Here is a 13,188-nt window from a genome sequence, read left to right as displayed (position 1 = left end):
TTTGAACTGTAACCTATCAGATAGTTTAATGGACGTGACCTTCTGTGAGAGGATGCTGCAACAGAGCCAAAGTAGCACATTTTTAAATTACTTTATTTTATCGGCAATCTGACTGAAAAATCTCCGATATCAATATTCGGAAAATGCTGAATATCGGCCAGCTTGATCTAGGATGTTGTGGTGGAGACAGGCCTCTGTAAAGATGTGGGCACACAACAATTTCTGATTTCACGTTGAGTCCCATTTTGTCAATTTCATTTTGCTGCAACCAGACTTTAGCCAGGAGCAGCCTAAAGTCCAAGATGGATAAACATGGTTCCCGTCCCGGATCTCTTCCTCTCCTCCCTGAGTCGGTCCAGCCGGTCAGGTTGGATATGAAATGCCATTGGGGATTGTCTCAAAGTCTGCTGCTCTTAATCCAAATCCTTTTCTAATGCGGGTGAATGCATTTCTGCCAGAGGCACTATGTGTTTCAGCAATAAAGCTGAAAAAGTTTTTAAAAAGTTGTTTTTTTAGTTAAAAAATGTAGCAGAATTTGAGGGAGCTACCAGCCACTGCATCTGCATATGCCGCTCTGCTATTGCCTTGTTTGAAACATACATTTCATATGTCTCAAGAGTAAAAACACGGTTTATCATTTAAAGAATAAAATCTATCTGAACATTGTTAAATCAGTGGCAGCATCTCCCTCTGACACAGTTTATCTGGTTAGATTTATACTTCCACCTCATCATTGACGTAGGTCTCTATCTATGAGCTCAAATGTCAGTGTCTGCCAACTGATCTACAAGATTAATGAGTGAAGTGAGTGAAGGAGAGACAAATATCACTGCCCCTGAAAAATACAGATGCTAAAAAAAAACACATAACAACTGTCTTTTACTCTTTTTGACTGATGCCATTGTGTTTTCAATAAAAAAGACTATTTAATGCTTATATTGGAATTACATGGACCCCTAACAGGGGAGCAGAAGGGGCACAAATCTTACTAGATTCATGAAAAAGCCAACAGACGCACAAATGTAATGTCTGTTAGCAACCAGAGGGGGTCACTGGAACATTTTCTTTACATCATAGTGGTACTATTATGACTGTGCTTTATACCATAATGCTACTATAATATGACTGCTCATACAGTCCACATGTTGGTTAATTGAGTGGTGGAAAGGGAAAAGTACATGTACTCAAAGACTATAGTTAAGTCGTGATTTAGTGTTTTAATTAATTGCTACTTTCTACTTCTGCTCAACTACATTTCAGAGGGAAATCTACGTTAAACTTAACTACATTTATTTGATGACTTTAGTTACTAAGTACTTTGCAGATGAAGATTTTAAAAACCTATAATGAGTATATGAAAGACAGTGCATTGATATACAGTAAATTAAATCATGCAACAGTATAAAAATTAACATAATCTCATATTATGATATTTATTCATTAAAAGTAACAACTATACAGTGCTCATTTGGTTTGATAGTGAGTAGTTTTACTTTTATACTTTAAACATTTTCTTGAGCATACTTACATACTTTACTTGAGTAAGATTTTGAATGCCGGACTTGTAACAACGCCCTTTTTAATCATGGCATTAGTACTCCTACTTAAGTAAGAGAACTTAATACTTTTTACACTTCTAGGTGACTCGTTTTAAATAAAGACATTGCCCAATGATCATCGCTCATTTGAATGGTAGCATGTCATTCATTAAAACCCTGAATAGCAGAAATGCTGTGCTGTCCACTGATTATCAGCAGATATGGTTCGGCATATACCTCACTGAATCCCTGACTGAGCTTTTGAGGAATACTGTCAGAAACTGGAACCTTTGATCCTTGACTCTCCTTAACTGTACAGGAACATGTTATCAAGTCGTGCTTGAAGATATTAGAAGATACCACTGAGTGAAATGTAGGGCAATGTTTTCAGATTGCTGTGTAATAACATTTGCACTTGACTAAGGTTCCTACATACAGTCTCTGCAAGTCTACAGTCTTCCGCAAAACACACGTTTTTAGTTTTAACTGTTAAGATACCACTGCCGTTTAGATATGGTTCCCTGTTAATTTGCTCTCACCATGCAGCTGTGTCTTAACCTGACGCGCCAGATCGTCTGTTTTACAAATTGGTTTGTTGCATAGCTCAAAGCTTGAGCAAGATGGATTAGCAAGGGCACATTATTATCTTGCAAATTCAGCTGCCTCGCAAGGTAAACTTTATCTGCCACCAGGCACGAAAAAAAAGGCTGACTGGGAACCAGTTAAGCTGGCAGCCTGGCACCATTTCTATCTGCTTTCACATCTCCATTATAGATTAAATGAATGAATACATTCATGTTTTGTCCTGTGTCGTTGGTATTTGCTGCTCTGAGAAAAATGGAAAGCAATCCGGTTGTCTTTGCGACAGCAATGCAAACGACAATACCACTTGGAAACACTAGAGGTAGAAAGTTGTCTGTTTCCACATTAAGTTACACTGCTACTGCATCTTCTTCTGCGGGAATATTATGCAATGAATTCAAATCTAAGCCAGCCACAACATTGTGGAAGCTCAACCCTGAAAGCTCTGCCAACAAATATCAGTTGAATATCAATTATGCAATTTATAAATTCCTCTGTTTGCCAACTGACAGACACACAAACATATGGGAGAAGCCTAGCTCTACACACCCTGATTTTATGTTGAAGGAGCTGCCCTGAAGTTCAAGTTCATTTACCCACTGCAGTATAATAGTCCATAACATACTAATGACATGTTGACTTTTTTCTGTGGCTTTATTAAACAGCTTTACTACTGACAACGCGTAAAAGTTGTTCTAGCTTTTCAACATTAGGGCAAGGACCATTCCTCACACTTTGTAAATATACCTTAGATGCAACTGATCAGATAGGTGACATCATGCTTTTAAGCACCTCAGGGACCTCACCCTTACCCACGTAAAGCCTGGAAAAACAGGTTATTATGTGATGACCTCACGAATATGTAAATTAGTGCAGGTTTTATGAGCAGGCTTTAGCTAGTAACTGTCACAAATCACAAATATATTTAGACTTTTGTATACACAGGAAGCTTTTCAAAAGCTGTGACGTTGGAGGTAATCTGTAGGTAAAATATCCTTTTTTACTCAGGTTGTTAAGTGTTCATTCATAAAACTGTTATAACTGTTAAATGTGTTCAAATTGCTTATTTTTTGTGTGTGGATAGGAACACGCATTTGCAAGTACTCAAATTTACATACAGTCCTTTAACGATCCACAATGCCAGAATAAATGAGGCACAGTTTCAGGATGAGTACAAAAAAATCAAGGTTTATTAATGTTACAGTTATGAATGGTTTTACTTTAACGTAAAAGCATGTCCTGTTTGGTGTACATTAGCAACCTTATTATTATTTTAGCATATTCATAAATGTAAGTTTTTGTTGACAAAAAACCCTTTACTCTCAGTTTTTCACTAAGAGTGTGAGCAGTACTTACAATCTGTTAAATACTGTACTAATAAGAAGGCTGTTAAAACTCTATTTTATTTTCTATATTTGTTTAACTTATCTGTTTGATTTATTTCTGTAATATATCTGTATACTGATTTCATTTCAACTGCTTTTACGATTTATTTTTTGTTTTCATATTTCTATTTTTCTATTTTATATTTCTTGTGTGTTTGTACCTTGTGCTGGTACATAATGAAGTTTTTTTGTTTTATTTTTTGTTTGTTTTTTAAAAGACGAGTTAAGGACAAATCGTACACATTTGTAAGTCTTAATTTTCATTTGTAGATCATGTAAAACACATTTGTGACCATTTTGAGACTAATCTCTATAGGGTTAGGGTTAAGGGTGCTTCATAGTAACTTCACACTGAAAACTGAAGACACAATTCAACCTACGACTAGTTTCACATAAGTTTTAAACCATAGTTTGTCACATCAATAGTAAATATGGTCTCTAAATAAAGAACAGGGCTAATTAATCACTCACCTCTTTGTGTCACAATCCCCTGTTGTGGTGCTGCAATGATATGACAGGAGGCACAAATTAATGCTAACATTGTACACATTATCAACCATCACAAGTATATAAACACACCATACAAATGTTATTCGGAAAACATTTCCAATCTAAAAAGTCATTAGTGTTGATCTTCCCGAATGTCGCAGTTAATACAAAACAAACTCTTACTGGCAACGTGCTAGCATAGCATGTACAGACGCTAACGTTAGCTAGCTAGCATGACTCAGCAAACAAGCAATCTCATTCTGTGTGCTAGCATGGTGTAACTTAGCTACTTACCCCAACTTAACTCAAATGCATGAATATATTCAGCTACCATTAGTGCAAGTACTGTAACTTTAGCTTTTGATATCCAAGTTTAAATAACTTAAGAGTAAATAGTAAAAAACCTACCATGAGTCTTCTGAGGAACACCATGAAGATGAAGATGGCTCCTGAGAAGTAGCTAAAGTTGGCTAGTTTAGCTACTAAGGCTCACAAAATGAGGTATGGAAGTCTTATAGTGGGAGATAAAACCTTATTTTGAAATGAGCTGAGTTGCCTGAAGAAAATCATGTATAATATGAGGTTTTCTTATTTGCTTTGACACTTATCTAGTGTTATCTGAGTTGATATATTTATAACCTTTCTCTAAAAAGTTAGAAATTTATTTTAAAACGTTTGCAATCCTTCCATATATGGTCCTGATATAAGATTTTTCATTGTACAAGAGCTAATTTCTCACAAACTACAATCTTTTTTTTACATTGTTATATAAACCTACCTAAAACTAATACATTAATTAAGGTTATACTGTAATGTTCAGTTGTATGGTGTTGTTTTGTTTTGCAATATACTGAGACGGTGTTGTAAAAGGTATCTAAAAGTCATACTTAAGTTAAAGTAAAGATATCATGTTAAAATATTACTTCTGTATTATTTGAGTAGAAGTCTAAAAAGTGAATGATATTAAATGTGCTTTGAGTATCATCAGTAGTATTGTGGCAATAAACGTACTGCCAGACATAAGTGTCAAAAATAGAAATAAAAGTAAATTACACATACATTTACATGTATATATGATATACTGCTAATTATTGGAAGCATTTTTTTTATTTTTAGGCTATATCATGATACACAATAGATATCTCAATATTTTGTAGTTTCCTCAAAAACACTTCATAAAGTAGTAGTTTTTTTATCTTTTCTCCCTGTCATTTCTCTGTATTTCAGTCAGAAGAATCTTATCTGTAATTTCCAGTAGTTATGACCACGTGGTATCACCACAGTTATAGAGGTGAGTTGATTTTGCTGAGCACATCAGAAGCATCGATGCATCTGACTCCAGCTAATCCTGGAAGGGTCCAGATCGGTCTGAACCCAGATTACAGGCAAGACACAATCAGTGCTTACAAGCTTTGGGACGTCTTGAACGCTGGTATTAATGACCACTGTAGCCATACAATGACGCCACATGTATCGCACTTCACCATATTGATCTGCTCTCTGTTCTCACTCCTTTTATAACACAATTGATCGATCACATTGCTTAAAGTTTGACACATGATTAGCATCACAGAATGAATTTTGACTTGAGCCAAACAAAAATTAATTTGAGTTTTTGACTGATCCATATTTGTGGATCAACATTCTCTGATTCCAGCTTCTTAAATGCTGGTATTTTCTGGTTTCTTTACTTTTATATGACAGTAAACTGAATATCTTTGGGTTGTAGAAAAAACAAGACATTTGAGGGCATTTTTTTACATTATTTTCTGACATTTTACAGAAAATAAACTTCAGATTCATGAAAAAAACAATCATTAGTTACAACACTAATTAGTTAATTTACTGTAATTGAAAATTGTTCATTTGTTATTCAAGAGATCATATTTTTTACAAGATATCTGTATGATCTATGGGGTTTTTTAGACAAAAGGAGAGTTTAGCACATATTTAAAACTGTTCTTTCAATTGTCCCACTTGTCCTTGTGGTAGTATAACTTTTAATTACACTCATTTGCTCCAGGCCCCGATGAGATACTGTCTTCATGCTGTAATCACTGTGCTCAGTGCTGTTTCTGACCCTTATGCAACATTAGACTGCCTTCTTCTCCCTGATTAACTTATCTTGAGTTCACCTCTGTTGTAATGCTGATCACACAGCTGTCACAGACTTCTCTCAGGAGGTGAAAGGTTAGCTGAGAATGTTAAGACATCAGTGTTTAGACAATAGTTTTTTTAATCTTAATCAAGGCTTATTCAACAATGGTGCCATTTGTATAATTTCAACAAATTTCAGGCGTTCCCTGGTAATTTCTATAAATTCTCAGCCTAAATTACAGCACAATGGACTGTAACACTAAGTCCGCTGAAGCCTACCTTTGAATAGTAGGATGTAAAGTAGATTATATAACAAAACCTGAAACTGACAGACATTCATGTAGTTTCAGTCGAATAGAATTACATTATTAAGCATGAAGAATCCCAATTAAATGTCAAATATAAGTCAAGTCATACAGATCATTTTAGCCTTAAACTATGAGAGAGCTTATATATATGTTTGTTGTTCCTAATCAGTGGTATTCAGATACTTTATGTAAGTTACAGTACCAAGGCAATTAAATGGTAAATGTTCACATTTGAGACAGTGAAACACGACGTATTTGGCATATTTGCATTAATTAATCCGTTGCTGATTAATTTGATGAAATTGCCTATTAATCAACTAATTGTATTAGCTCAAATGTTATACACTAATCTTAAATTGTAAAGTAACTACAGCTGCCAAATGAATGTTATAAATGATAAAAGTAATAATAATCATCTTTATTTATAGAGCACCTTTCTTAACAAGGTTACAAGGTGCTTGTACAATGAAATAAAATAAAATTCTGTATAGATAAGACAATTAAAACAACATAATGCAAATAAAATCAATAAAACCAGGACAGTGACAGAAAACGTTTAAAAACAAGCACTAAGTACTCAGACTGACCAGCTGCCTTAAGAATTTTAAAAAGCCATTTTATAAGAATGTAAGAGTGTGTGTGAGTAAATGGACTTAATTACATCCCACCACTGTTTCTTATGTCCAGTATAGTTGCTGTAATCGGTCGTGTTACTGGGAGTCATTTTGACTTGTCATAGGCACACACCAGTTACACACCATGCACTCTACCAGGGCTCAGACTATTATTAATGTTATCTGTTAGACCTGTGCTTATCAGGTCCTAAAAAAATATGACATTGTTTGTGAACAATCTTTAAAATGTAATGTCATGAAACAGTCTAAAACAGATATGAGCATGCGTGTCATAAAAGTGCCAATGCAGCCGGTAGACATGCTCTAATATGCGGTGATAACACACTCAGAGAGCAGCAGCAGCTGACTCGGGTTTCGATTCTGTGCCGATATGATTCATATTGTTCAGTAGTCATGGGACAAAGGTTTACTGAACTTTCTGTGAGAGGCCTTCATGTATATGAGGACACTATAGTGTCACCTTTGTGATTGAAATATCTTAAAGAACTTTTTAAATCGTTTGGACAGTTTCTTTCAAAGTGAAATCACACCTCTGAAATTGTCAGAACTAAAAGAAATCGACTTAAAAGAACTACAAGAAATTGACTTGAAGACAATACCTTTAAAACATTAATACAAAAAAAATGGCAAACCCACTTGGAGTTAAGAAGTAATATACATCCACACACTTTGCTGATACTACCACATAAGTGTGTTCTGCCGTTTGAGCAGCTCAAACAAGTAATCACAGTTAGTGATTCAGCATCTATGAGCTATTTTAAGAGATTGATCTGATTCCAAATGGTTGTTTTTTTTAGATATATTTGATTTCTTCTAATGATGAACATTTATAAATTAATTTCTCCATTAAAATAATCTCAAGAACAGCTAAATGTCTCAAGGAAACAACCCCAAATAATAAAACAAGAGCTGGAGAGGTAATTTAACATAATCAAACATCCCCCACCTCCACCCAGTGCTGACAGACACGTCTTAGTTTGTGAAACATTATAACCTTTGGCCTGCCACAAGGACTGTTCAGACTTTGAAACCAGGGCAACACATTTGCACGTCCTGGTAATCGCATACAGTAAGATTGGAGGACTATAAAAGCAAGAGGTCCAAGGCACAAGAAGTAGTCTTCACTGAAAGAGGAGGACTCTCCCTACCTTAAGGCTTTCAGGAGCTTTACTAAGCCCATCATGGGGAGTACCAAGCTCTGCCTTTTGCTGCTGCTGGGCACATATTCACTAGCCCGTAAGTATTGTGTTTTTATTTGAAAGCTAATAGCCGATTTTAAAGATTTTGTGTTCAATCTCAATCTGTTTGAGGAAAAAAGGTTTTAAAACGTTTTTTAAAAAGCGAGATGTTGCTGTTTTACATGTGACACATGAGTAACTAGTTTTTAATAATTGTATAAAGCCAGTGTGTTGAGTTACTGTCAATCCAGCCTTTTGAGCTAAAAAAAAAAAAAAGATTAAACTCTTAAAAATGGTTTAATTATACAGAGTTTATATGATTTAAGTATTTAATTCTCAGTCAAGTTTTAGGGCAGCTTGTGGGTTTTTAAAATGTCAAGCAAACATTTTCTCTCATCCTTTACAGAGCAAGATGTCGGAACTGTTGAGGAACAATCTCCAGTTTGCTTTTGTGAGTTGCTTTTCTTAAAATCTTAACATTGTTTTATACATTACTGTGGAAGATGTGATTTAATTTGATAAATAGGCAACAAAAAAGAGAAGCCTTACTGGTGAATTTCACCTATCAGTCGTCATTTTCTTAGTATTAAAGGTGCACTATCTAGTTTTGGCATTGACCGTTTGTGTTTTTATGTCTAAACAAACTACATAAACAAACGTTATTTGTTTTAATGACTGAATAAACAAACTGACCTTAAAGGACAACACAGTTTAATACTGTTTTACTTTGTTTATATGTGGTGGACCCTGCCAACTTTCTAGCTTCAGTGACCTTATTTTCCTCTGAGAACAGTTTGTTTATTCAGTTATTATTAGTTAAATATGTCTGAGTTTGAATTTCTTCTACAAAAGGACACATTTAAACCATCCATTTAAAGTATCTAAAGGTATACTGTACAAAGTGTGAATCTGTCATATAGGTGTAAAAAAAAAAAAAAGTACAATGTTTTTAACACTAACATTGCAGTGGTCTAACTGACGTTTTAAATACTTTTTAGTGGCCAAAAGATTCAAGAACTTCAGGCGGTTTGTGTACGACTACGAAGCTGAGACCTTTAACGGCGTGAATGGAGCAACAGACGACAAGAGCGGACCCAAAGTCTCCTGCAAAGTATGTTTCACAGCCCCGATCATTACTTAAAACAACAGGCTTGTGACCCTGATTAGGAAACAGTAGTGCTAAAAAAAATGTTTGATCTGCTGCACAGGTTGAGGTTGATGTGCCCCAGACCTGTAGCTTCATCCTCCGCACAACAGAGTGCTCTCTGAGCGAGATCTCTAGTGTGGATGAAACAGGGATCCCAATATATCGTCCTGCTGCTGGAGCTGAGGCTTTCAAAGCTGCGATGGCAAAGTAAGTAGCCAAAAAAGGTCTATTCATCTGTGTTATTTAGTCTTAAAACTAAAGAAATGTATGATCAAAAAGTGGCTTGAATTGAGGACATAAAAGGACAGGCTAAAATGGCAGGTTGTAAATGATGATCTGTCCACATCAACAGGAACCCCTTGAAGATCACAGTTGAAGGACAGATTGATGTCAAACTCTACCCTGAGGACGATGAGCCTGTCAACATCCTGAACATCAAGAGGGGAATTGTCTCTGCTCTCATCGTGCCAGTAATGGAAGAGGAGAGGAACAAACAAATGGTAGCTCCCCTGACTGTTTTTATTGTCTTGTTTTTTGCCGTCAGTATTTACAGCAGTAACCGGTCAATTCAGGCCAGAGTCACCAAACAGACTCATGCAAAGATAAACAAGTTGCACAATGAATAGATAAGCTGCCCCAGTCACAGGTGATAAACACATTCCTGTAACATCATGTCCTCACAGTGGCTATCTTCAAGTCAAAGTCCTAGATAAGTTAATCTTTTCTAATGGCATCACTTGCTCTCGTTATGGGGGGCAATCGTTCAGATCAATTGATAATCAGATTCATGGAGATTGCCAAAGTACAAAAAGCAAGTTTATCACTCCAGCTCTGAGTGATCACTGATGATGACGTCTTTCATAATTTTCAGTCCACCGTGCATGGAGTGTGCGACACCGACTTCACCGTCAACGCCAGAGAGGACATCGCCACTGATGTGACCGTGAGCAGGGATCTTTCCAAATGCGACTTGTTCTATGCCCGCAGGCAGGACACCAGTCCTCTGGCCCTCATCACCGGCATGGTAACAACCTCATACTGTCAACATAACAAACTGAAGCCAAGATTTGTTAAAGCTATCACACTGACCTCTACGTAGAGGAAACAACCTTCTTATTAGGATAATATTATTTCTTAACAAGCTATATTTATAAATGACTGATGGATTCCCTTACAAAAACCAAAACATAAAAACACTTATAAGCAGCCCACAGCTTCTAGTGTGCTATTATTTTACTGTTTTCCAGTTTAATCTAAACATTGTTGTTATCTTTCCACCACCAGAACTACCCTCTGTCCAAGATGATTAGCAGCACACAGACTTGCGACTACAAGTTTGACAACCAGAAGAAGCACATGACCAGTGGAGTCTGCACAGAGAAACACATCTTCCTGCCCCTCTCCCACAAGTAAGTTTTAAAAGAATCAAGTTTCCACTAAATAATAGATCACCAAATTTACCTTGACTTTAAGACTTAAGACAAAAATATTCAAATCTTTGGCATGGTTGTATGATTTTTTGTGAGGTCCGCTTTGAATTTAACACATATTTCAGGATTTTTAACAATGCTCCATATTTCCAAAAAGTTCAAAACAGACATTTAGCCAAGTGTAATTATTTCCTGTCCAACTAATTTGTTGAAATTGTCTCATTTCCTCTGCAAATAGGAACGAATATGGCATTTCAACCATTGTGAAGCAGACTGTGACTCTGAGGGAGACCGCCAAGATCAACGACAGAATCTTTGACCGCAGTGAGTGTTTCAGTTTTTATAAATAGCTTGTAAAAAATATAAATATGTTCAGTATGTCAAACACGTCAGACTCCTCTGCATTTTCTTACTGTTTGTGATTAAATCTGTGTAGATGAGGACAACCTCAAGGACCTGTCCATGGAGGTTGCTGATGACAAGTCCCCCGTCCAGACCAAGGATGCTGCCATCTCCACATTCCAGGAGCTGAACGCTCTGTCACAGACCACCAAGGGCGAGGAGCGCGCCAGCCTCTTCCACAAGTTGGTGTCTGAGCTGCGTGTCCTGAACGCTGATATCGTGGGATCTGCTGCTGTTGAGATGATGGACATGTCAGGGTCTCTGACATGGCAAGCTCTGGCTCAGTGTGGCACCCCCGAGTGCACCAGCGCCATGCTGAAGGTTCTCAGGACCTTTGATGAGGGTGCTCTTGAGGTTGATGCTGCTGTCTACGCCCTGGGACTCCTGCCCAACCCCTCCCGCCTCATGGTGAAAGACATGCTGGCAATGGCTCAGTACAGGCAGAGCAAACCCATCATGTATGCCCTGAGCAATGCAGTCAGGAAGTAAGTAAAGGCACATGTAGGAAGGTCCTCCTCATTGAGACAGTTGTGGTTTCTGTTGTACATCACTAATGTCTAAATCTGTCACTAGACTGTACAAGGCTGAGGGTGTCACCCCTGAGATCACTGCTGTCTCTGAGTTCATGGCTTCCCTCCTGGGCGCAGACTGTGCTGGAGAGAAAGATCTGACCTTCCTGACCTTGAGGGTAGGTAACAGCTGTGAAAACAAACCTCTTATAAAAGTTCGACTTTAAATGGCATCTTCCAGTTCCATGTTTTTTTCTAATTGTTGATACTCCTTCATCCAGGTTGTTGGTAACATGGGAGATGCAATGGAGGCTGCTGACGCTGCTATTAAGACCACACTGATGAAGTGCATGAGACAGCCTGCAACCACACTGTCCGTGCAGCTGGCCGCCATCCAGGCTTTCAGACGCATGTCTGTGACAGATGAGGTAACCAACATCCCCTTCACAGATCAAAAGCATCCCAAAACCCTGATTCTAAAAAAGTCGGAACACTTTAAAATGTAAATAAGAACAGAATTAAATCATGTGCAATGAACTGTGTTTACCAACAATTGTTTTACAAAATGTAGTAATACCCTTTATACAATCATGTGTTTCACAAAGTGGTGGGTCTTTTGTTGCCCCTGTTCCAACTTATCAGAATAAGCACACATGAGGAAAACATTAAATATATTGTCCTGTTTTCAATTGAGTATATGTCTGTTTTATTAACGTTTTACACAACGTCCCAACTTTTTTGGAATGGCAGTCATAGTTTTGTATTGTGGAGTAACAAAAAAACTGTGACAAACAAGTTTCTGTTGTTTTGCTATCCAGGTTCGCTCTAACCTCCAGAGGGTCAGCCAGTACCCCAAGGGTGCTGTGCAGAAGCGCCTGGCCGCTTACCTGATCGTGATGAGGAACCCCCAGGACAGTGACATTGAGATGGTGAAGAAGCTGGTCACACAGGAGCAGAACACACAGATCAAGTCCTTTGTGACCTCCCACGTCTACAACATCATTTCCTCCACTGACTCAGAGATGCAGATGTAAGATAAGAGCATCTTTCAAGTGACATTTTTTGCCTTACTTCATGGACATTTTACAACCCAATTACTTATATTTAACTGATTGTGTTACATCTCATTATTACCCCAGCATTGGCAAGAAGATCATGGATGCCCTGCAGGAAAATGAGGTCGAGACACACAACGAATACACCACCAAGTCTCGCAACTACAAGCTGGGTATGGCCTATGAGAACATGGGCGCCAACGTTCAGGGCCATGTTGTCTTTGATTCCAGCAACCAGCTGCCAAGGGAGGTCCTGCTGGAAACTACCCTGAAAGCTTTTGGTTTCAACATGGATGTTTGGGAGGTATGTAATACTGTGGGTCATATAATCAGTATTTTATTGCTTTTTCAAGAAGTAGTTTGAGTAAAAAACTATTTTTATTGGTGTCTTCTTGCTATTTTGTGCTGTATTTGACTTGCTTTTGGCCAAATT

General features: G+C 37.4%; 2 protein-coding genes across 2 annotated transcripts in view; both read left to right on the top strand.

Moving 5' to 3' along the window:
• zpax1 (zona pellucida protein AX 1) overlaps positions 1 to 13,188 on the top strand; it is a 91,587-nt gene that overhangs the window by 7,646 nt on the left and 70,753 nt on the right. The gene's annotated exons all lie outside the window — the stretch shown is intronic.
• The window catches only part of LOC141017722 (apolipoprotein B-100-like), a 37,069-nt gene continuing 32,038 nt past the window's right edge, over positions 8,158 to 13,188 (top strand). The window contains 13 exon segments of the mRNA XM_073492452.1: positions 8,158 to 8,270; positions 8,619 to 8,663; positions 9,211 to 9,323; positions 9,421 to 9,566; positions 9,712 to 9,859; positions 10,231 to 10,383; positions 10,644 to 10,768; positions 11,028 to 11,113; positions 11,226 to 11,676; positions 11,765 to 11,879; positions 11,982 to 12,128; positions 12,519 to 12,730; positions 12,840 to 13,059. Coding sequence (XP_073348553.1) covers positions 8,216 to 8,270; positions 8,619 to 8,663; positions 9,211 to 9,323; positions 9,421 to 9,566; positions 9,712 to 9,859; positions 10,231 to 10,383; positions 10,644 to 10,768; positions 11,028 to 11,113; positions 11,226 to 11,676; positions 11,765 to 11,879; positions 11,982 to 12,128; positions 12,519 to 12,730; positions 12,840 to 13,059 — 2,016 coding nt within the window. The 5' untranslated portion in view covers positions 8,158 to 8,215.

This window comes from Pagrus major, chromosome 22, assembly GCF_040436345.1.
Source record: "Pagrus major chromosome 22, Pma_NU_1.0".
NCBI lineage: Eukaryota > Metazoa > Chordata > Actinopteri > Spariformes > Sparidae > Pagrus > Pagrus major.
This window is presented reverse-complemented; position numbering and strand designations above follow the sequence as displayed.